At 52.5% G+C, this 23,231-nt stretch overlaps 1 protein-coding gene across 2 annotated transcripts in view; it reads right to left on the bottom strand.

Moving 5' to 3' along the window:
- Positions 1-23,231, bottom strand: part of ERGIC1 (endoplasmic reticulum-golgi intermediate compartment 1) — a 103,593-nt gene that overhangs the window by 26,976 nt on the left and 53,386 nt on the right. The window contains exons 3-5 of one of the 2 annotated variants that reach the window (XM_040445111.1): positions 21,179-21,251; positions 10,479-10,573; positions 6,950-7,074 (exon numbers count right to left, since the gene is read on the bottom strand). In XM_040445111.1, coding sequence (XP_040301045.1) covers positions 6,950-7,074; positions 10,479-10,573; positions 21,179-21,251 — 293 coding nt within the window. The remainder of the gene's footprint in view (positions 1-6,949; positions 7,075-10,478; positions 10,574-21,178; positions 21,252-23,231) is intronic. The other variant, XM_040445103.1, reaches the window with a different exon arrangement.

Below are 23,231 nucleotides of genomic sequence, written 5' to 3'. Positions count from 1 at the left end.
GTGACACAGGTTTGGAACAGAAAATGAGACTGTGTGACCCACACCGGACCAGAGAGATGTAGACCGTGGGGAGGGCCCCCAACTCAGTTGGGAGTGTTCCGAGAGGGCTTCTCAGCAGAAAGGACCCTGTTGTACTAAGGCTGTAAAAATGCAGTACTCGGGAAGAGGGGGAAAGGCATCAGAGCTGATGAGTCAGCATGACGAGTACGGAGGTCAGAAACTGCCCGGTTGGTGGGCACGTGTAAGGAACTAGAACGGTCTGCAGGGGTGGTAGTGGCAGAAAATAAAGAGGCATAAGAGGGAGATGGGGCGGTTCAGTAAAGGCCCCAAATGCCATGCTGAAAAACGCAGTTTATTTTATTCCAGTTCAATGAACTGCATCAGAGGAAGGAATATGGCTTAGAGCTTCCGGCTAAGCAGCAGTCCATCAAAGTCTGCTTGTTTGGTAAGCATGCCTGTTCCGAACACAAAGCTGTGGGCTGCACACAGAAGTATTCCTGTCCTCACTAGGGCCTGGGCTTTGGACTCACCTGGAAGGTACCAGGCTGACAGGGTACGGCCTGGCCTCGGCTCACAGGTGAGGCTAGAACGGAGCCTGAGACGTGGGCCTCAGGGGCCCAATTACCCGTGGTAGAATAGCAGCTGAGCTCCACACTCCAGTCCAGCCCCTTTTCAGCTGGGGCGCCTTGGGCAAGGTCAGTAACCTGTGTGCCTCAGTTTCCCCATCAGCAAGATGGAGACGCTAGCTGCAAAAGGTTACTGAGAGGATTAAACAAAGTGGGGAGTGCAAAGCCAATGGCAGCTGTTATTGGGCTGGGTTCCTAGCATGAACGTGTTCATCATCAGAACCAGGACAGAAGAACCCTCCTGGAAGACAGAACCACATGCACACAGGCAGGGCATGGGGAAAAGCCCACTGTATCTTAAAAAAATATGTTTAAACTTTATTTTTACTTATATAAATAATAAATTATACATTTATATTATAAAAAAAGGCACATGATCGGGGGGCCTGGGTGGCTCAGTCAGTTAAGCATCCGACTTGGGCTCGGGTCATGATCTCACAGTTCATGAGTTCGAGCCTTGTGTCAGGCTCTGTGCTGAAAGCTCAGAGCCCGGAGCCTTCTTCAGATTCTATGGCGCTCTCTCTCTCTCTCTCTCTCTGCCTCTCCCCCACTCTGTGTTTCTCTCTCTCAAAAATAAACAAAACAAAACAAAAATTAGAAGAAAAAAAAGGCACATGATCAAGTGAGGACTAAAGGTCTCGTTGTCTATCACCTCTGGAAGAAACCAATAGCGTCCAGCACGTGTCCTTTGGCGTTCTTCCCTGAAGTGAGTGACACGGGGCCTCCGGTGGGCAGAGTTCAGAATGGGGTTTGGAGGCTGGGCCTCACGCTCCCAGAGTGAAGTGAGTCAAGGAGGCTGGCTCCCGCGCCATCTGCCACCCGCTGCCTCCCCCCAGAGGCTGTGACTCAGTGACCCACTCCCCCTCCACAAGGAATCCATCACAGGTGGCTGACTCATGCCAGCACACGCTGGGCTGAAGAAAGAAACGACGACGCTTTTAGAGCCTGTGACTTAGGAACCTACGTCAGCGTCTCTGATAGATTTTAGAAGCATATAGATGGAGCCAGGCCCCAAACCCGGGCCCATCCTGCCCTCCTCCTGGGGGCTGGCTGATTAAGCGAGGAGTCTGGGCTGCTGGGGGCTGCCGGGGCAGCCTGGAACACTCGAACTTGGACATCTGACTGCTGGCCAACTTCCTGATGGACAGATAAGGAAGCCATGGGGCAAGTGTAAGCCTGATGCTGGGAGATAAAGGGGTAGGGGCCAGCTACTAACCTCACCCATCATCAGGGCACACCGTCACGCTGGCTTTCTTGTCTGAGCACTGCCTGACTGAGAGCTCCTAGGAGGCAGGAACCCTGAACACAGGCAGAGTGGGAGTCTCCACTCCCTGCAAGGGTATGAGGACAGGGTGGCCTGAGCCGTGACCTGGAGTGAATGGACACCAGTGGTCACAGCTCGTGTGACCAAGATGCTGCCAAGAAGAAGCAACAGGGGGACGCAGGGGGAGAGCAGGGGCCCGGTGCCAGGCTGCCTGGGTTCAAAACCTACTTAATCTCTTTGGCCTCCGTTTCCTCAGAGCTGCTGCAAGGAGTAAGTAGGTTAATACAGGAAAGGGCCAGGTAAGAACCCAATCGGTGGTAGCCATAAGGCAAGGGCCAGCTTCACACTTTCCTAGAATCCCTGGCCCTCGCCAGCCAGAGAAGAGCAATTTCTTGAACGCCATCCACGCACATTTTAGGAGCACACCTGCACCCAGGTGACAGTGGGTGCCAGCTGATGAGATCACGGATGCTCCCACTGATGGGAGATAAAGCAGGCCAGGGAAAGGGCACCGAGGCTTGTTCCCATCCCCACAGAGTTAAGTGCTTTGTATTCTATTAAAAAAAAATTTTTTTTTAAATGTTTATTCATTTTTGAGAGAGAGAGAGAGAAAGCGGGCAAGGGGCAGAAAGCGAGGGAGACACAGAATCTGAAGCAGGCTCTAGGCTCTGAGCTGTCAGCACAGAGCCTGACATGGGGCTCGAACCCATGAACCGTGAGATCATGACCTGAACTGAAGTCGGACGCTTAACTGACTAAGCCACCCAGGCGCCCAAATGCTTTGTATTTTAATTTGCTCATGTCTTACAATCTGTGAGGGCAATATTATTATCCCCATTTTACAGATGCAGAAACTGAGGCTTAGAGAGGCTAAACTGCCCAGAGTCATTCATTCAATCAGTGAGCACTGTAGCCAGGATTCTCGACCACAGATAGGTCTGACCCCAAAGAGCAAGTCCCACTCCCCACTCTGGGGGCCCCACCAAAGCCCATCTGAGGGGAGCTGACCACAGCCTGGGCGTGTTTGCTAAGGAGGGAGGAGGGTGTGGTGCTGGGCTATCTCCTGGGTGGTGTTTCTCCTGTGTCCATCCCAGGCTGGGTGCCAAAATGGCCCCTTCTCGTTCACTGTCTGGGGCATAAATATTTGTTTAAGCCAGGTGATCATAATACCCCTGAGGGGAGGCTCCCACAACCGGGACTGTGTGTGTGTGTTCATCCTCAACCGTCACCCCTCAGACAGGCCTCCCCTTACACCCCAATCTCAGTGGTTTTTCTCCCTTATTCTCCACCCTAACACCCTCTTCATTCTCTTCACGGCTGCTTTACCAAAGCCGCAATTTGCTTGTTTGAGTGTTTACCTGTGGGGTGGCTACCACCCCATAAGAGACCACAGTGCCATCAAGGTCAGGGACCATGATCGTTCCTTCTAGCACTGCATCCCAGTGCCAAGTGTGGAGCCAGGCACAAAGCACTCAATAGCATGATGTATGAATGAATCAGCAAGGGGCGGGACGCAATGGTCCAAAGAAGTCAAGAAGTGAAATGGGGGTCAGAGGAGAGGGAAGGAGGGACTCCCCGGAGGGACTCCCCGGAGGGACCCACGTCAACGAGGTCTGTGGAAGAGCAGCACTTCTCCAGGCAGAGCAAGAGCCTAGGCCTACCACCAACTCGCCTATCTCCCTGCATGCCCACACGCCCGCCCGCCCTCCCTCCTCTCCAAGGCCGCCTCTCTAGCCCGCTGCGCTCTCCCACGTCACTGGCGTCCCCTGCAGCTCCCAGGTCAGTCACCCCACCCACGCAGCACTGGCCCTTCCCCTTTGATCCATGCTCTCTTCTAGATTCTAGGGCCCGCCTAGGCCTGGTTCCCTCCTACCTGCCTGGCGGCTCCTTCTCCTACCTTTCATCACCCCCCTCATCTCCCCACTCCTCAATGCTGGAGCGTATCAGAAATCAGTCCTGAAACCACATTTGCATCAAGACTTTGGGTTCTTGGGGCGCCTGGGTGGCGCAGTCGGTTAAGCGTCTGACTTCAGCCAGGTCACGATCTCGCGGAACGGGAGTTCGAGCCCCGCGTCAGGCTCTGGGCTGATGGCTCAGAGCCTGGAGCCTGTTTCCGATTCTGTGTCTCCCTCTCTCTCTCTGCCCCTCCCCCGTTCATGCTCTGTCTCTCTCTGTCCCAAAAATAAATAAACGTTGGGAAGAAAAAAAAAAAAAAGACTTTGGGTTCTTGCATTTTGGTGCCACAGGCCCTTTGCCAGTCCGGTGACACGTGTTTTAAATGTTTAAGATGTGTTGAATGTATCCAATACATAGGATTATGGAGGAAAGAAATGATGTGTAAGCAGTAATTAAAATACGAAAAAACATACTTAAATAGGCTTCTTTATTACCACAGCAAATAATAAGACCTGGTCACAGGTCAACTGATCACTCTGATTTCAAAGTAGTGATGAATGTAAATAGTATCTCAAAATTATCTGCAACTATTTTAATGTGATATAAATATCGGCAATTTATTGGTGACAAGTCACGGGTGCTGCTAAGGCTACTATGGTTTGTAGCCAACGTTCATCATAGGAGAAAATGCTGAATTTGAGTCAGAGCTTCATAAAAATCAACGTGTCATTTTTTTCCCCCATGCAAGTTCATAGACCCCTTGGATTCAGTCTATACTTCCTGGGGTGTCAGTGAACTCCAGGTTTGGAAAAATTTCTACACCTTCTCTCTGGATGTTTAGCTTAGGCCAATAATCCGCAAACATTCATGGCATTGGAATCCCCTGGAAGGCTTGTTATAACACAGATTAGGGGGTCTGAAGCGGGGCCTGAAAATCTGCATTCCTAGTAAGTTCTGAGGTGGTACTGATGCTGTTGGTCTGGGACCTACTCTGAGTAGCGCTGATGGAGACCTAGGACCCCAACATCATCTATTCACTGATGACCCCCCCCCAAGTTTATATTCCGGCTCAGAACACTCTCCCGAACCCCAGAAACACACCTCCGATGTAGTATCTCTGGGAGGAATCCCAAATGAAACACATCCAGAATTGAACTACAGTTTCCCAGCCCTACTGCCCACAGAATCCATGCTTGCCCAGACTTCCATATCCAGAAAATGGGACCCTCTGCTCGTCCAGACAAAAACCTAAGAGGTTTCTTTGACTCCACTCTTGCCCTCACTACCCATATCCAACCGATCGGCAAGTCTCGTTGACTCCACATCCCTACTCTGGCCACTTGTCTCCAACTCCACTGCACACCCAGTGACCATGACCTCTGCTCTTGGCCCCTCCAGTGTGCTCCCTGCACAGCTATCACCATGAGCTTTCTAAAGTTTTGCAGTCCAACAGAACTTTCTCTGGTGATGAAAATGTTATGTAGCACTAATATGGCAGTCACTAGTCTCACGTGGCTATTAAGTACTTGAAATGTGACTAGTGAGACTGAAGGACTGAATATTTCACTTTATTTAATTTTAATGAATTCAAATTTAAATAGCATCACGTGGCTAATGGCTACCATACTGGTATAGCATGGGTCTTTATTTTTTTTTTTTAACTTTTTGAGAGCACGTACACACGTGCATGTGAGCAGAGGAGGGGCAAAGGGAGAGGGAGGGAGAGAGAGAAAGGGAGAGAGAGGGAATCTCAAGCAGTGGAGAGGAGAGGCCCCGGGACTACGTGGGAAGAGACAGGTCCAGTCACACCAATGTCCCAGCCCAGTCTTGCAGCCACTCAGCAGGAATTGTGGGAAGGGAGGGCACATGCCCTGTCGAAAGGGGCAGCTCCAGATGTCTGTTGACAATGGGATGTGTCCCCAGTGTGGCTAGAGCCTCTGACTTTGAAAATCTGGAACTCTGGGCTCCCAGTCTTTAGCTATTGGCTCTGACGTGTTTGAATGCTATACAGGACAAACGTAACTTGTCTTTCGGTTGGGTGTGGCCAGTGAGCTTAAAATGTCTGATTCAGATGTCGGGGACCAGAGGAAGGGTGTTCTGAGCAAAGGCTATAAGAGGGCAAGCAGAAGCCAGGAGTGGCCAATGGCTCAGTCTGGCTGGGACCGGGAATGGGAGTTATGGAACACGGGAGACAGCTGTGTGATCTTGGGCAAGACACTCAACTGCTCTGGGCATCCGTTTCCTCATCTGTACAATGGTGCCACCTCACAGAGCTATTTTTGCAAGGCTCCGCTGTGATTAATACATAAGAAGAGCTGAAAAGGGTGCAACGTGTATGGAGCCAAGGTTGCTGGCTCCCGCCAGGGTTCCCTCGTACTCCCAAATGCACTGTGCTCACATCCTCGACTCCGGATCTGAAGTTCCTGGTTCTAGCAACAAAACCACAGTAACACCTGAATGGTCCTCTGGGGGCCTACCAGCTACTTTCAAATGCACCCCAATCTCACTCCTCCCCTGCTTTATTCCTCGTCACATCGCCACCCACCAAAACGCTTTTCAGTTAGCGTGCTGTCTATACCCCCCTACTAGCACAGGAGCTCTGACAGCGCGGGAACTCTGCCCACCTACCCCGTTCCGTGCCACCTACTCAGAGTGGCCCCAGAGCTGACACAGAAGGTGTCCAATAAACGTTTTTCGAATGAATGTGTGATAGCTCATTTAATCCTCATGCAAACTTTGGGAGCTGGGTGGTATCATTCTATTATTACCATCATCGTATCCTCACCCTAAAGACGTAAAAACAGGCTATGATGGGTGGAGTGACTCAGAGGGCGCTGCTTGGCCAAGAGGGGGTAGAGCCGGGATGCACACTCAGGGCTCAGGACTGCAAATTCCATGGTCTTCTTAACGGCCGCTCCCTTCCCCGGCGGGAGGAAGAGCAGCCCCTTCCTGAACCAGCCAGTGGGGGCTCCGTGCCTCTGGGAGCCTGGAACCCTCACCCAGAATCTCAGCAGGAAACGCTGCTGGCCACCCTGATGCTTGTCAGTCCCTGGCTGCGGGGGGAGGCTGAGTGAGCGCACAGCTCTGAACACCCGGATTCTGGGAGGAAGGGGACCGAAGGGATGGGGAGTGGGGAAAAGGGGCCCGTGCAGGGTCTCCGTACCTTGTTGATGCTGAACTGCCCCTCAAAGCGGCAGCCGGCCCCGTTGTTCAGTGGGATCTTCATCGAGTTGTCAATGTGCCCCACCTCATGCCTGCCCATCTCATCCTGTATGTCAAGTCCAACCACTGCAGGGGCCAAGGAGAGGAGAGAGTCACAAACACCCAGAGAAATGGGGATGGGGCCCAGCCCTTCATCCCTGGACCCCCTCCTCTCATCTACTCCATGGACAGGTGGGCCCTGGGCCTTCCAGGCACCCACAGCCTAGGGCCCAGAGCCACAGAGAGGAAGGCAGCCAGCAAGGCTGGACTGAAAGGGAGCAAGCCCACGAGGTCCCTGCCACTGCCTGAGGCTGCAAAGGAAGAGGGGAAGGAGGCGGGGAGGGGGGGGAGGCGGCAGCTAATGGGGTGAAAATGGGTGATAACAATTAGACCTTCCTTGGAGAATTATGAGGATCAAATAATATGTGTAGAAAATGCTTAGAACAGGGGCTGACGTATAGTAAACGGCAAGGGCTTAATGAACGTCAGCCCCTAATGGTTCTCAGTCTCTGGGTTTGTTGGGTAAGGTTTTAGGCAGGCATTCGTTCACTCATCACTCATTCATTCATTCACACCTTTTTTTACCCAATGCCTATTCCTGCGGGCCCTGCCCTCCCGGAGCTTAGGTACTTTTCTGGGTTCCTCAGTACACTGAATGGGAAACTTGGGGCTTGGGAGTCCCGGTCTTTGACTCCAATGTGACTCTTTACCCGTGACTCAGCTTCCCCATCTGTAAAATGGGCAGGCCCATGCCAATTGCATCCTTTGAGATGGTTTAAGTGGCACGGCTTTGCAAACTATGAAAACGCAGACATTTCCCTGAAAGAAGCACTGGAAAGGAGGCTATGACACAGAGAAAGAACTGAAAGCAGTTTTATGTGAGCCAACCCTACAAGGGAAAAATGGGAACAAATGTATCCCTCAGTGGTGGTGGGGAAATGAGGGAGGGCCCATCCACAGAAGGAAAGATGATGTAGTCGTTAAAAGTGACGCTCACAGGTCTGTAGTATGTGGGAAACGCTGATGCCGTAACGTTTGGTTTAAGAGAAATGCAAACAGGACTCGGCGGCTCCACCCCTGGGAGCCTGTTGTCTAGATGCACACATGTCCAGACGTGTGTGCGAGGCTGCTCTGAGCAACTTTATTTGAAATTGTGATGAGTGGAGGCAACCCAGATGCTTGTCAACAAGGGACTAGTCAATGGAACAGTCCCCTCTGGAATGCGGTGCAGCAGGTACGAGAACTGAGCTAAATCCATGTGTGGGGAGAGACAGCTCAGAGCAGGGCAGTGACTAAGAGCTTGGGCTCTGGGGCTGCCACTGTCTGTGGTTCCTGGCCTTGCCCCTTACCAGCAGTGGGACCTCGAGCAAATCCCCTAGCCTTCCTGTGCCTTGGTTTCCTCCTCTATCCTAGGCTTGTGAGGATTTCGAAAATTAAAATAGTACTAGGTGCTAGACACCCTTCTAAGTGCTTTCTACATAGGAATGCACCATCCGAGCATCCCTGTGGGGAAGATAATATTAGCAGACCCATTCTATCCTGGGGGACACTAAGGCACAGAGAGGTTAAGTAACTTGCCTGGGATCGTACAGCTAAGAAACACTGGAGCGTGGATTAGAACCCACAGAGTTTCGATCCAGAGGCCACACCCTTTGGCCATTCCACTGGAGTACATCTCATCTTAATGCACTAACACAGCCAAAGGATTCAGGACAGAGCCTGGTTTGGAGCAGGAGCAGAATCAATGGCAGCTGTGGTGATCATCTTACTAATATTATGAGTAACGTAAGAATAGCTCCAAGATATTAGCATAAAAAACAAGAAACCCCAGAAAGGTCCCACGCAGTTGGGTCCCAATTACATGAAAAGTAAAAAGAAAAAACAACACCCGCCACCTAAACATGATATGCGTTTGTAGACGCGGAGACAGACACACAAGGCAGGCACACAAACACAGGGGTGGAGAAGGGGTCCCGGCTGCTAGCAGGGGCTTCCTCTGGGGTGGATGGCACACTAGGGAACACGGACTTCAACTTTTCTCTTTGTATGTTTCTGTATTTTGAACGTGATTTTTTTTAAGCCAAAAAAAAAAAAATATTCCTGTTATTAGTTAGCAATAAAATATCACTTTTTAAAGCAGGATAGGAGATTGCACACACAGTGTGATCTCAGCCGTGTTTAGAAAGGCTCAGAAAGGAAGGCCAACGGGATGGGATGGCGTCAAATGTCAACTGACGCTGTCACTGGGGGTGGAATTATGGGCGATTTCTTCTCCCTGCTGCTCTGGATTTTCCAAAGGTACAATGATGAACGTGCTTTTTTTTTTTTTTTTTTTTTTTTTAATAATAAAAATCTGTTCTCTTAAAGAACAGCCAGGGTGCGGAGCTCGAGTGTAAGATGCCTGGGTTCGGGTTATGGCCCCACAGAGAGGCAGCGCCCCGTGGGCTAGTGCAGCCCCAAGCTTAAGGTTGCCTGGCCCCTCCTGGGCCACTGCCCGTAGCTGGGACGCAGCCTGGAACCACATCCCTTCCCTCCCCTACCCCACTGGTCCCAGTCCTCTGGCCTGACTAAGAATTTCCTTGTTCCAGAGACACGACCTACTCCTGACTGAGAAGCTGCCAGATGAATTATTTTTCTAAGGGAAAAAGAAAAAATAAAAATAAAACCGACCTATTTCAACAGGTTCCCTGGCTTGGGGCCCACTGTGGATTCAAAATTGTGATGTAATTCTCACCAAAAGCAATAACAGAACTGAATCTCTCCCTATCTCTGCCTGCGGACACACCCAGTGTTCTGTCCTTCAGGAGGAAGGGCGTGGGTGGGAGAAGGGCCTGCATTGGGTTATGTGCCAACCTGGGGCAAAGGGACACTAGACATCCCAGTCCAGGAAGGGACACCCAGTCCACTCAATAAGAAGTCTAGGGACCGGCTCATCAGACCCTCCCGGAAACCTCAGGCAACAGATAGCATTATAAACCCATTTTTATAGATGAGAAAACAAGCTCAGAGAAGTCACACCTCAGCCTGGGTCAGAGTTTTAGTGAGCAAAAGAGGTCCGAGGTCTCCTTGCTTTAAGACGCTTGAGAGGTTATATGACCCTGCCCCCACCCCCCACGGCACCCTACAGCCTCTTGCCAAGATATGGGTAATAACAGCCCGGCCCCCTTGCTATGGGGCAGGATAAACTGTGGTTGTCAGTCACATGCCACAGCTCCCCGTGAAATCCGGCTGAAAACATGGCTACCCTCCAGAGGTAACCCCCGTTAGCCATTTCGAGTACTTTGTATTCTACAAAACCTCCAAATGCAGGCACATTTGATTACATTCCGCACCCCCCCACCCCCAAAAGGAACAAGGAGAACCTTATGCGACCTGCTATTTGCAGCCTGCCCTGTTTGCTGACTTGTCCCGGTTATCTTGTCATCTCTGCACACTCAGCTCTGCCTAACTGAGGGGCCTTGCTGGAGCAGAGGGCTGTTGGGAATACTCACATTCGCAGTGCAAATTGGGTAAACTGATGTTCAGGCTGACGTCAATTTTGCCCCCGCTGTCCTTGTCCGGGTCATCGACATACAGCTCATTCACGCTAAGGGAGACAAGTACAGAAGCCTTCACTGAGAGGGGGCACCCATCACAGATGCCGGGGACAGCCAGGAGCCATTTCCCTTGGTGACCACTGCTCAACCACCCATCTAGGGGAAGCCTATCTGCTCAGGCACAGGGGAGCAGGGCTCCCATCTTGAGGGCCTCTCCAAACACTGGCCTTACCACTCAGAGGGAGGGGGCTGGGGTGGTGATAACGGGCACGGCTTTTGGCGTCAGACAGATTCAAATTCCAATCCCAGCCCTGCCATTTTCTATGTGAGCTCGGCAGAGCCCGTCTTCGAGTGGGATATCACCACCTACCGTTAATGGGGTGGTCTGAACACCTGAGTGAAAAATGGGAGTCTTATTAGGCCGCAGGGCCTGGTACCTCCAGGCATATGGTACCCTAGTCCCTACTCTCTGGAGCCATCTCCCACTCAGCTGGGAAGTGGGGATTCCCTGGGCGCTCACCCTCGATGCTCGGCCCTCACAAAGCCCTGGGGCGAACACCAGGTCCAAGATGCAACCAGACGTGACTAGTTTATTAGTGTCCTGTGGCTGCAGCATAAATTATCACAAAGCTGATGGCTTAAAACGAGTCACGTTTATTATCACCTTGCACTTCTGGAGGTCCACAGTATAAAACAGGTCTGCGGGGCCGAACTCCTTCTGGAGGCTCTACGGGAGAATCCTTCTAGAGGCTGCCTAAGTTCATAGCCCCTCCTCCACCTTCATACCCAGTAGAACCACACAGCATCTTCACTCTTCTCTGGCCTCCGAACTCCCTCGTACAGCACCTCTGGTCATTTCATCTCGCCCACCAGATAACTCAGGGCCATCTCCCCGGCACGAGAGACTCGACACAATCACATTTGTAAAGTTCCTCTGGCCAAGTAAGGTCACACGTTCACAGGTTTCAGGTCTTTGTGAAGAGAGGCACAGTTTGGGGGCAGGGGGCCCCGTGGACAGTCGTGCCACCTTGCTATCTGGGACAAAGGCGCCACAACAGGACCTGTCGGCAACGTGAATTTATTCAACAAATACTTTTCGAGCGCCTGCTACCTGTCAGGCACCAGAGACAGTGGGTAACGCAGTCAGACACGGTCTCTGTCTTCATCAACCTTAGAGACACCACTCGCCTCCTTAAAAAATACCTTCCACCAACTATGATTATTGCTTGGTTGGAAAGTTGTGGGGTGACAAGGGAGGGATAACAGGACAAGTGACCTCTGGGGAGAATGGGCCAGAAGGACTTCTCTGAGGAGTTGGGAGCGGAGGCCTGAAGGAGGAGGAGGCTGCCCCAGCAAAGAGGTGGGGGTGGGGCAGGGGAGGATCTTTGGGACAGAGTGTGCAGAGGCCTGGAAGTAGCTATTTTGGGGAACTGAGGAAAGGTCACTGTGGCTGCGGCGTAGAGCGAAGGGAAGTGGGCTGTGTGATGCAGCTGGAGAATGGGCAGGGGCTGTGTCAGGGAGGCCCGGAGGCCCTGGTAAGGCCTTCACACTCCATCCAGACAGAGTGCAGCCGCATGGTCAGTCTTGCCCCTTAACAGGCTTCCTCTGCAAGGAAGACTGACCGGAGGGGCCACTGTGCACTGGGGAAACCACACGGGAGGCAAGAGATGGCCTGGATTGGGTGTGTCGTGGGAGGGGGGCGCGGGAGGGAGGGATGCCAGATATGTCAGCTATGGGCCGTGGGGGACTCAAGGGAGGCATGCAGGCAGACCGCCATGTGTCTTGCTGGAAACATTTGTTGGGCTGGGAGCTCCTGGAAGAAGAGCAGTGAGGAGGGAAAGGCACTGAGTTGCACACGGCTGTGCTGAGCTCCAAGTGTCGTAGAGGCATCTTTGAAGAGCCGCTGAGTGGACGCCGGGTGGCCGTGTCTGAAGGCCACTTCTGATTCCCAGAGCACTCCCCAAGGGGAGAGGGGACCGAATCTAAAGGCTCGGCCCAGTGGGCAGGTAGGGGGGCAGTGCTTGAAGTGGCTGGGCTGTGGCTACTGAAAGCATTAACTAGGGTCCAGTCCATAGGCTGTAAATAAAGGCTTGCAGCTCTAAGCAATTAGACTCTAAGAAAGCCTTGTACATGGCCACATCTCTGGGAAAGAATGAGTCAGGTCAGGGCAAGGGCATTTTGTTTTCACAAAGACAGAGCCTGTCTTTATGCCCCTAGCACTTGATATGATGTAGCTGGTGCTCAATTAAGAAACAGTGGGGTCCAGGGGCACCTGGGTGGCTCAGTCGGTTAAGCCTCTGACTCTTGGTTTCAGCTTAGGTCATGATCTCACAGTGTGTGGGGTCAAGCCCCACATGGGATGCAGAGCCTTCTTGGGATTCTCTCTCCCTCCCTGCCTCTGCCCCTCTCCCCTGCTCGCTCGCTTGCTCTCTCTCTCTCTCTCTCAAAATAAATAAATAAACTTAAAAATAGTGGGCTCCAGTCATGAGATTGAGCCTCACATCAGGCTCGGTGCTGCTTGGGATTCTTTCACCCCCACTGGTGCACATGCACACATTTATGCATTCACACATGCATGCTCTCTCTCTCAAAATTAACAAACTTAAAAAAAAATACGTAGGAAAAAAAAGAAACAGTGGGCTCAAAAAGTCACCTGGGGCTTGTTTCCTTGCAGGGGTCACAAGGATGCTCCTGAAGACAAGAGAGTGACAGATGTGGTTTGGCCTTCAGACTGTTGGGCCTCCAGCCCATGAAGCCAGGAAAATCCCAACTGGGCCTATGTGCATTCATGTTATTCCCATCTGATTCTGTGAAAATGTCCTGATCCCCATTTTACAATCAGGAAACTGAGGCTCAGAGAGGTTGAGTGCCCTCTCCAAAGTCACACAGCAGGAAATAGCAGAGCTAAAATCCCACCTAGGTCTGCATTCGGCCTGAGCCCCAGACTTTCTAGGGCTCATGCTGTCTCCCCTCCCTCCCGCCCTCAACATCTAGGATCAAGGGAGGAAATGGGGGAGGAGGGTGTGGGGAAGAGAGACAGGGGCTTGTACTTGGCAGGCTCATAGTGTTGGCCCCCATCGGAGAACAAAGAGAACAAATTAGCCAGGGGGAAAGGAGCAAGCAGGACCACAGGAGGGTATGCTGGAGGATGGACATCTCCACAGCCAAAAGGGCTCCTCCTCGGCCTTTAGCACCCAACTTCTACCCCAGCCTTGATGTGCAACTCCAGAAGGTTGTTGAGTAATGACACTACTGGGTGATTAACAGAATGGTCACCAAGGGAGAGGGAGAGCCCCCGGCTTCCTTTCCCAAACTAGCGAGACTCTTCCTTGTAGCTACTCACCTTTCCCACCTCGGAGGTGGGGCCTCAGCACATCACCGGTGGATTGTGGGATGATGTCATCCCCTGGCAATCCTCTGGAGGTGACCTCAGTGCACAGAGAGGTGAATGCCAGGTGTGGCACCAAGGTGAGCTCACCCTCGAGGCCCCAGGGGGCCTCTCCTAGCCCATGGAGCCCAGGCTCTCCAGTGCCACCTAGCATAAAGGGGCTGAGGTGCTGGGGAGGGGTGGAAAGCCCACTGGCCTGCAGAGCATAGGCCAGTCTGGTTATGTAAGGCCAGAATTGGCTGTTCCCAGTGCATTCCTGAAGGGCCCCAGGCTGCAAGATAAACGAAGTTCAATCACCTGTGCCGCCTGCCCAAGGAGGACAAGAGATCCACCTTCGGAATCCAAAGCGGAATGTTCCAGGGCTGCTGGCGTCCTCCTACCCCCAGCCAGCACTGCAAGCCCTCCTTTAGCCTGCCACCCGCAGACGCCTGCCAAGGCTAGCTAAACTGGCTGGGGCTGAACTGATTTTAAAAGGTGAACGGACAGCCAGAAATCAGCCCACCTGAAGGGACAATACAAGCTTTTTTGTGGATTTACTGCTATCTGGAGACTCTCGGGCCTGATTCCTCCTGTCACTAGCAAGGGCGATAAGACTCATGGGGCAGTGGCAGATACATGTAGGCTCACCTCCTGCCACTAAGAAGCTGGTGGGGGGGGGACCTGGGACAAGTTACTTCACCTCTCTGAGCCCCGGTTTCCTTAACTGTAAAACTGGGGAAGTTTTCTATGAAGCTTGAAGACAGTCAAAATTAATCTACGGTAATAAGTCACAATAGTGGTGGTGGCAGGACGTACTGACTGGGAGGGGGCACGAAGGAACCTTCCAGGCGGCGGAGATGTGTTGTCTTGATGAGGTGATGGTGACACGGGTATAAGCAGAGGCAAGCATTCATCAAGTCTCACCTTTAAGATTTATGCGCTTGGCTATTTGTAAGTTATAGATACGTCTTGAAAAGAAGGAAAGAAAACCAGGAGGGAGGGGAGGGAGAAGAGGAAGAAAGAAGGGAGACAGAACAAAAGAGGGGTCAGGATTTGGGCTGCTTCCCAGGGGTGTGAGCGATAAAGCTGCAGGCTCCCCAGGGCAGGGGGGTGTATGTTCCTCACCAATCTGAGGGCCTGGCTCGGGCCCTTCTTGGTAAAGAGCATAAGGCATCGTGATGCCAGTCCAGACTCTCAGTGTTCAAATCCTAGCCCTACCACCTACGAGCTGACTGACCTTATAATGCAGGGGGTGTTGCCTCTACCAGCCTCGGTTTCCCCACACGTAAAACAGGGGCGGTCACAGGTACAGCACAGTAAGTGTCTGCTGCTTTTACTGTTCTTATAATTATCAGTGTTTACAGAGTTGGTAGCAACAGGCATTCACCTCACAGCACTGTGGCAAGGATTACTGAGGGGCCCACAGCTGGTGCATTACATCGAGAATATGCCGATTATGACCTGCTGAACGAGGGGGCACAAGCCACCCACAGGGCGGCCAGGTAGCTCCCTCAGCATCCGAGCTCCCACTTTGGGGAAGTGAAACCCACAGGGTCGTTTTGATGGAAGGCACAGTTTCGATACACCCACACAAAGGAAGAAAGAGTCCCGAGATTTATTACTTACAGATCCCAGGAGTGTGTGTGTGTGTGTGTGTGTGTGTATGTGTGTGCGCGCGCGCGCGCGCGTGCAGGGAGCCAGGGGAGGGCAGAAGCCAGAGGGAGAGAGAGAACAGGGTAGCAAGCACTTATTCCTTATGATGGGGCAGAGGTCACTAACTCTCCTCTGGCTTCACTCTTCAGTAGCTATTTTGAAAGATGCCCCAGGCAAAATAAAGGCGGGAACTCATGGCGGGCATCCTGAACTCAAGTCCTTATCTTAGTGTCCAGACTCTGGGTGTGAGGAGGGTTATCACACTGTAAAATGCCTAGGCAGCAACTCAGAAAAACAAAGTTCGTTCTCCTCAGAAGCTGTTTTTTGTCATAGGGATTAAATGTGTTCATGGACGTAAGGTGCTAGCACAGCCCCTGGTATATTCTAAGGCCCGCATAAAAGGTGGCCCTGCTTATAACGAATCGAAGATGTCCCAGCTCTAAGCAGCTGGCTGGTGCCAGGCACGACGCCAGAGACTTTCACATGTAGTATCTCATGTAATACCCACAGCAGGAAGATGTTTAGTAGGGTCACTGTTCTCTTCTCACAAGGATGAAACCGGGCTCAGAGCAAGACAGATAAAAGACTGGCCAAGATCACATGGCCAGGAAGAGGCAGAGGCAGGATCTGAACCTGGAGCCATGGAAGCCCAGAGCCATGCTCTTTCCACCGCGTTAAGATGGATGGGGCAAGGAATCAATGAAAACCTGAGGGACAAGTGTCCCCCAAGGAGACCTGTGATGCAGGTGTCATCATCTTTCCGATAATCTGCAGGTGCCCATCCCAACTGCACCCATGGCCCAAGTGCCCACACGGCACGCAGGTGTAAAGGGTCCATCCCCTTTGTGCCCTACAAGCCTCCCTCTAACACCTCCCCCTGCCACGCCCTGGTGGGTTGCTGCATCTGACCTCCCGACGGACCGGGACGAGGGCTCTCTTGAGCCAGGAGCACAGAGCACGAGATCACCACCCCTGCAGAATGAATGGGGGGAGGTACCAATGTGTGCTGATGGAGGAGAGGGGGGCACATTCCAGTCGGGGGACACCAGACAGCGTCAGGGAGTTGGCTGGATTGCGTGGGGGTCAGTAAGCAGTGGCCATGTAGGGAGAGGGAGAGAGGGACTGGGGAGGTACGGGTGGGGGGGAGCGTAGGTGGAATGTAACGAAGGGCCCTGAAATTCTAGGCTGAGGCGTGAGTCTGATGACATCTATGGAAAACAATTTTATTTGCTTTTAGAAGAGCACTTGAATAGTTCAGATTCCTGCCCAAAGTCGCTGACCTCTGTGCTTAATAATTTGATTTAATGGAAACTTACACAGCAGTGAGGCCCACAGCAAGGGCTTGCGGTGGAAGGGGAGGGATGGAAGTTATGAAGCAATGTCCCCAGGACCTTGTTTTAAATCCCTACCCTCCAGGTATAAGTAAGTGCATCTATTCCCTACCAGGTGGAGGGCCAAAACCACCCCTTCTCGGCCACCAAGTCCTGCCCACACCCTCCTCTCTACAGCTATTGTCCAGTCTGGTCTCCAGGGTCACCCTGCCCCAAGTTCATCTTCACAAGAGCGGACCTCGCTGCAGCGTGAAGCCGGTCCAGTCGTTCCATGCTCGGACGCCTTCCGGCCTGTCCTTCATGAGACGACCCTGGGTCTCTCACCGGGCCCTAGCTCACAACCCAGGCCTCAGAGTGGGTGACCGGGCTCTGAGGGAGACCTCCAGGCATCCTTCCTGGTTGAGCTACCGGCCTCCCCACTGGGGGCCTGCTATGGAGCATCTGAGGACACAGTTCAAGGTAACCACCCAGTTCCCGCTAGGCGGGCAATGGCTTCCTGGAGTTCCAACTGCCTGCTTGGCCACTTCACCCTGGAAGGGTGTATCCAAATGTTCAGGTCAACTCTTCTGACCAAAGAGCAGCAGCTCCCATGCACCTGGGGGTCCAGAATGCTCTGGGCAGAAAAGCGTGGTATGACAGGGCAGGAGTGCAGAGGCTTTGACTGGAGTGGCCCCACCACTTACTAACCTCATTGTGGCTTTCGCCTCCTGGTGCCTCAGTTTTCCCAGCCGTAAAGTGGGGCTAAGACTACCCGCAGAACCCACCTCAAGGGGTTCTGTGTTGACGACACGAGACGATCACCGTAAAGTGCGAACCTAGGTGGCTGGCTGGCTGGCTGGGCGTGTGGTTGCCTAGTATAAATCGTAACTGGAAAGTAGAATACATTGTATTGTACTGTAAATTATCAGTGGAGAGTTCCAGCTACTACATTTTCTTCTTACAGATCCTCATCAGGTTAATAAGTAAAAGCAGCCAAGCCTGGGAAGTCATAGACTGGAATATGTTGCAGCCACGTTCTCTGAGCAAGGGGGGGGGGGGGCGCTGCTCCCCTGGAAATGTGAAGCCACACAGCACCCCCTATGGGGCCACTTTTCCAAGGATAATTAATGGCCTGTCTAAAGCCCAGGTTAGAGTCCAACCACCCAAACAAACAGGCCTCCTTCCCTACCGGGCTGGGCCAGAATAGTGTCTTAGGTCACTCACTGATAACCACGGGTCAGGGTTGGCGCAATGTGGATCCCACCAGCAGTGACCTCATTTCCTTGGGATACAATCTCATGATGGGGGGTGTGGGGGGTGGACCCACTGTGGTCACAAACCTGCCGGGGAGGGCCCGACATCCATTACAGAAGACCTGGGACCTTCATGTGTTCCCAAACTGGCAGGCCTTCCCAGGGGTCAGAGAAACTTCTGATAGAAGGAAGACCAGGAACAATGCTTTTACCTCTGGATTCTTCACTGACGTCCTCAGTCCTCACCCATACAGACTCCTTTCGGGCAACTCCTGCACCGTGGTCACACGGCAGCAGGGGGAGAGGGGCAGCAGGGGGAGAGGGGCGTCAGGGCCACTGCATCATCACAGATGGAGCTTCTGGCCCCTGGGTTACCGACGGGTTTCTCTTCTCATTCCCGCCTCCCTCCCTCCGGCCGGCCACTCACACAGCAAATGGGGAAGAGCTCAGCACGGGCCAGACAAATGGCAAACACACCATGAATGGCCCTCGTAGTCTGATTACCCCACTCACCCCTCATCTTTCTTCCTCTCCAGGGAGGTGCTGGGACCAGAGTGTCCAGGATGCCCCCAGGGGTCAGGAAGGGTAAACCCTGGAACAGGGTAGAAGGCAGAGCAGCGGGAACATACTGTGCTCTTTGGAAAGGAGGGAGCCCTGTCCCGGGTAATGGAACAAGCTGTCCAAGCTCACCTGAGTGGCTCTTCACACAGCAGGTGGCACACGACCTGCTCCAGTCACAACTCACCTGTCGGGGGCCCATTGCCTCACCATGGGCTGAGCTGACAACGGCTTAATAAGCTGCCCTTCACAATGTCAGCAGGAGGTGAGGGAGGCTGCTCTGAGCTCAAGGGAGGGGACAAGAAAATTAACATTCGTGGCGTGCTTATTACATGCCAGGTGCTGAGGGTGGCCTCACAACCTTTTTAGCATTAGATGGGGAATAAATGTGAAGTGAATAAATGTAGCATGAAGAACTACAGATCCATATTAAAGTACATCAGGTGTGGCATTAAGTACCTTTCTGGTAAACAACCTTGTTTAAACCTCACAAATATCACACACCTTCTCTGTTTCCTGCTCTGCTTTTTTTTCTTCAGAGTCTTTTTCACTAATTCATGTACGTTCTAGCTTTGCTTGCTTGTTGATGGTCTGTGCTCACTGTTGGCTTTTTCAACTCCTCTGAGCAGGGAACCACTCAGCAAGGAAGGAGGCAGACCTGGTTTCTGACTTCTGGGAGCTCAGGACCAAGAATGAGGCCCATGAACACACAACAGTGTACAGGACCTACCCCAGCTTGGTCCTACCTACTTCATATTCTACTCTCTCCAGTTGCTCACTTTGCTCCAGCCACACTAGCTCTTTATCTGCTCTGTACATACACCAGGTAATTCCTGCCTCAGGGCCTTTGCACTTCTCACTGGCTCTGTCCAGAATATATAAAGTCTCCCTAGTCCCTGGGACACAGCTGGGGCTCCCTCCTTGCTGTCACACATGTACCCCACTCACCTTGCTCAGAACACGAGAGACCTGAACAGCAGCCCCACCCCCACCCCCAGGGAAGGGGGCGCAGCCTGGAGAGACCAGCAGGTACGTGGCACACAGTAGCTCTCAATCTCTTGCTGCTGTCCCTGTTTCTAATTCCAACTCAGGTGACCCCTGAGACATCCAGTGGCCCAAATTTACACAGAGCCACCCCCCATTAGGAGCTGAGTGGGGCAAAGAACATTCTCTGACCCCTGCGTGGTCAGGAGGTCATGTCTTAGGAAGCAGACAAGCCTCCCCAGACCTACAAGCTTTGACTCTAATGCACCCTCTCGTTTGGCCAGCAATACTGAGAGCCAGAGAGTTTGGAAACCTGTCCAGGGTCACACAGCAAGGTGGCAACTGAGCAGGGGGACCTGGCCCTGGGTCTCCCAATGCCTCGTCCAGAGCTCTTTCTACCACTCCGTGAGACCCTCTGGGCTCTGGTGCCATCAGGGTTAAAAACAGGATCAGAGGGACAGGGAAGGCAAACTCCCCCATACCAGTGTAGGCTACAACCAGAAATCAGTTGGCCAGAGGGTGATGGTAGGAAACAGACAAGACTGAGATGCCTGTGGATTCAGGAGACTGGTGGGCCTTGGGAGCCCCCTCCTAACTATACGACCCTGGGCAAATCCCTTCACCTCTCAGAGCTACCTGAGGATTAAAGGTGGTAACACTTACATAGCTACAAGGCCCGTCTTGGGCTAAGCAAGTATGGTTTTAGTTTCCTATTGTCTTGTGGCCGAGAGGGAGGCAAAGGAAACCAAGAAATTCCATGAGCAAAAAAGAAAATTCCAGTGTTGAACAGGGGAGTGGGTGGCCAGGGCCCAGCCCCGTGATGACTTTCTGGGTTGTAAACACAGGAACGAAGAGCCTTGGAAGCCCTGAGCCAGTGGCCAAGGCAGGAAGCTCTGGGGTCTGATTCCACCTCAGGGCGGCCGCTGGGCTGTGACTGAGTAATTCCAATGGCATTCTGTGTTACACATACCCCACAGCATTTACTAGGTTATCCGGGCAACGGATGATGCTAGAAATTGGGGATCGATTCACAATGCGTCAATCACTGCCAGGAAGCCCACACGGATTCCTCACTAAGTGTGGGCCTGAGAACAGGGAAGGGGGCTCAGTTGAGGGGGGCTGGGCTCTGATGTCAGCAACCCCACCCCCCTCGGGTAGGAAGCAGCACCGTTTCTCTGAACTCCTCCAGCTTTAACATCAAATGACCCTATGATGATTCAGAGGGAAAAAAGTCCACTGGCCAAACAAAGGGACAGCAGAGATGGGCAAATGATTCCTGTCATCTGCGGACCCAGGAAGCCCCCCCACAGAACGGAACCCAGATTTTCTCTTCAGCTTCAACAAAGCAATGTTTGCTTTTGCTCTAACTTCAAAACCCTTTTAAGAAACAGAGGAGCGATGGACGCCATGGGCTTGGAAATGAGAGAGTTAGAAGGTTCAGAGGTCTTGCTTCTTTTTAAAGCCCCTGTCTCCTCTCTTCTGGGGTCCCAGAAAGCTCTGGAATATCCCCTGTGGGGGAATGGAACTTACACTTCTGTCGTTATGAATCCGGTGAGCTCCGAGAGGAAGAGGAAGAGGATGAAGAGGCAGCAGCAGATAGAGACTGGAAGGAACAATACAGAGACACACAATTAAGGGTGGAGGGCACGGGCTGGGGGGGGGGGGGCCTGGCCCCTCCTCCCTCCCCTCTCCCCTCCCATTCCTATCCCTCCCCTCTCCGCCCCTGGCCTCCAAGGAAAGCTGCTTAGAGGGAGGGGGAAAGAGGCCCCACCAACCGTCCAAAGCCCCTTCTTCGTCTAAGCAGCCCTGCTCCCGGAGCACTTCCTTTGGTACTGATGTGACCTTCCCAGAGACTGACCCCCTATGTAGGCAGGTCCTCCAGGGGGGCCAGACTGACTTCATTCCACAAGAGCATATTAATGCAGAGGTCAGTCAAAAATAGAGGTTGCATGGGGCGCCCGGGTGGCTCAGTGGGTTGAGCGTCTGACTTCAGCTCAGGTCATGATCTCACGGTTTGTGGGTTCGAGCCCCGCACTGGGCTCGCTGCTGTCAGCGTAGTACCTGCTTCAGGTCCTCTGCCCCCCCATCTCTCTGCCCCTTTCTCATGCTCTCTCTCTCTCAAAAATAAATAAATAAGCATTAAAAAACACAGAGGCTGCAAACTGGTGGCCCACAAATGTGTTCTGTTCAGCTCCAGTGATGTGTATTTCAAAATCTGGAGTTGACTCTGAACAATCTGATTGCACATCAAAGTCCAGAACACTGAGGCCCTGGTTCCCAATGGGGTCTGAGGCTCACCAGTTTGCCACAGGCCCTACCACCCCCTCTTGAGTCCCTGATTCCAAGGCCAAGGCCAACGGTCTGTCGCCATTTATCACCACCCCCAGTGGTACCATCAACGGCGTGCCCATGTCCGCATCAGAGGTCAGAAAGTGAGGAGACTGAACACTTGTGTTTCAAGAGAAGGGACAATTCTTTATGGAAGGAATTCTTCTATAAAAGTCTGAAATGTAGAGAGTGGAAGAGAGTTCCAGAGTTGGCCCATGTCACTCATATTTATCTGGTCAACGGCCCCTGCCAGGGTGGAAATCTGTGACCCCTGGGGCCACTCCCAGGGACAATACATAACAAGTGGCCCAGATCTGGCCTTGAACTCCAGCCCCAGCTCCTGATACTCCCCCAACATCTGACCACTCAACCACACTGAGCCACGTGTTCTGTAAATATGGGTCTTATTTCTGTTCCTTTGTTCCTGTGGTTCCTGTCAGGAACGTCCTTCCCATCTTCTCTCCTCCTCCCTCTCCTCCCCCTCCTCCTCGTCATCCTCTCTGTGAAGTGAACTCCTCTCTATGCTCCCAGGCCGAGGTCCAGCTCAAAAGTCTCTCCTGGTAGGAGGCTCTTCATCCCCAGATGTGGACCTGGTCACTCTTTCCTCTGTTCCCAGCCTCTATTCTCACACTTGCCACATTTTACCGGCTCTTTGTGGCTGTTTCACTAAACTGATATCCCTGAAGGCAGAAACTCCACAGCTCCAGTGCCTGGCCTGGGGCTTGGCATACAGGAGGGAATAATAGGCAGGGAATACCCAAGAGCAGAGAGTGAGCATTGAGCACGCCTCACCTGGGCTTATCACAGAGGCATGCAGTGGGCAAGGGTTTGCAAAATATGCCCACTGCTCACCTGCTACGGGTCTCTGGCTAAGTTACTTACCTCTCCCTGCCTCAGTTTCCTCATCTGTAAAATGGCAACAGGCCTTATGGAGCTTCTCTGAGAATTTCCACAACAGAGAAACTGGGCTTGTAATAGTACCTGGAGGGTAATAAAGGCTCAAGCATTCGCTCATTATTAGGACTTTCATCAGGGAGTCCTTGGAGGAGTTGGTGATTTGGGGAAGGTGACTGACTGACAAATGGGGTGACCCCTAGTTTCCTGCAAAGAAAAAAAAGTTCCTGGTCCCACTTGCTGATTCTCCTACATTCTTGATGGTTTGCTCCTGGACTGGCTGAGCAACTGTGATAAACACTGAAACCAGTCATTATCTATCTATCTATCTATCTATCTATCTATCTATCTATCTATCTAT

This window comes from Herpailurus yagouaroundi, unplaced genomic scaffold, assembly GCF_014898765.1.
Source record: "Herpailurus yagouaroundi ecotype Mexico unplaced genomic scaffold, PumYag 29, whole genome shotgun sequence".
Taxonomy (NCBI): domain Eukaryota; kingdom Metazoa; phylum Chordata; class Mammalia; order Carnivora; family Felidae; genus Herpailurus; species Herpailurus yagouaroundi.
The sequence above is the reverse complement of the archived record's forward strand: the minus strand, read 5'-3'. Positions and strand labels throughout refer to the sequence as shown.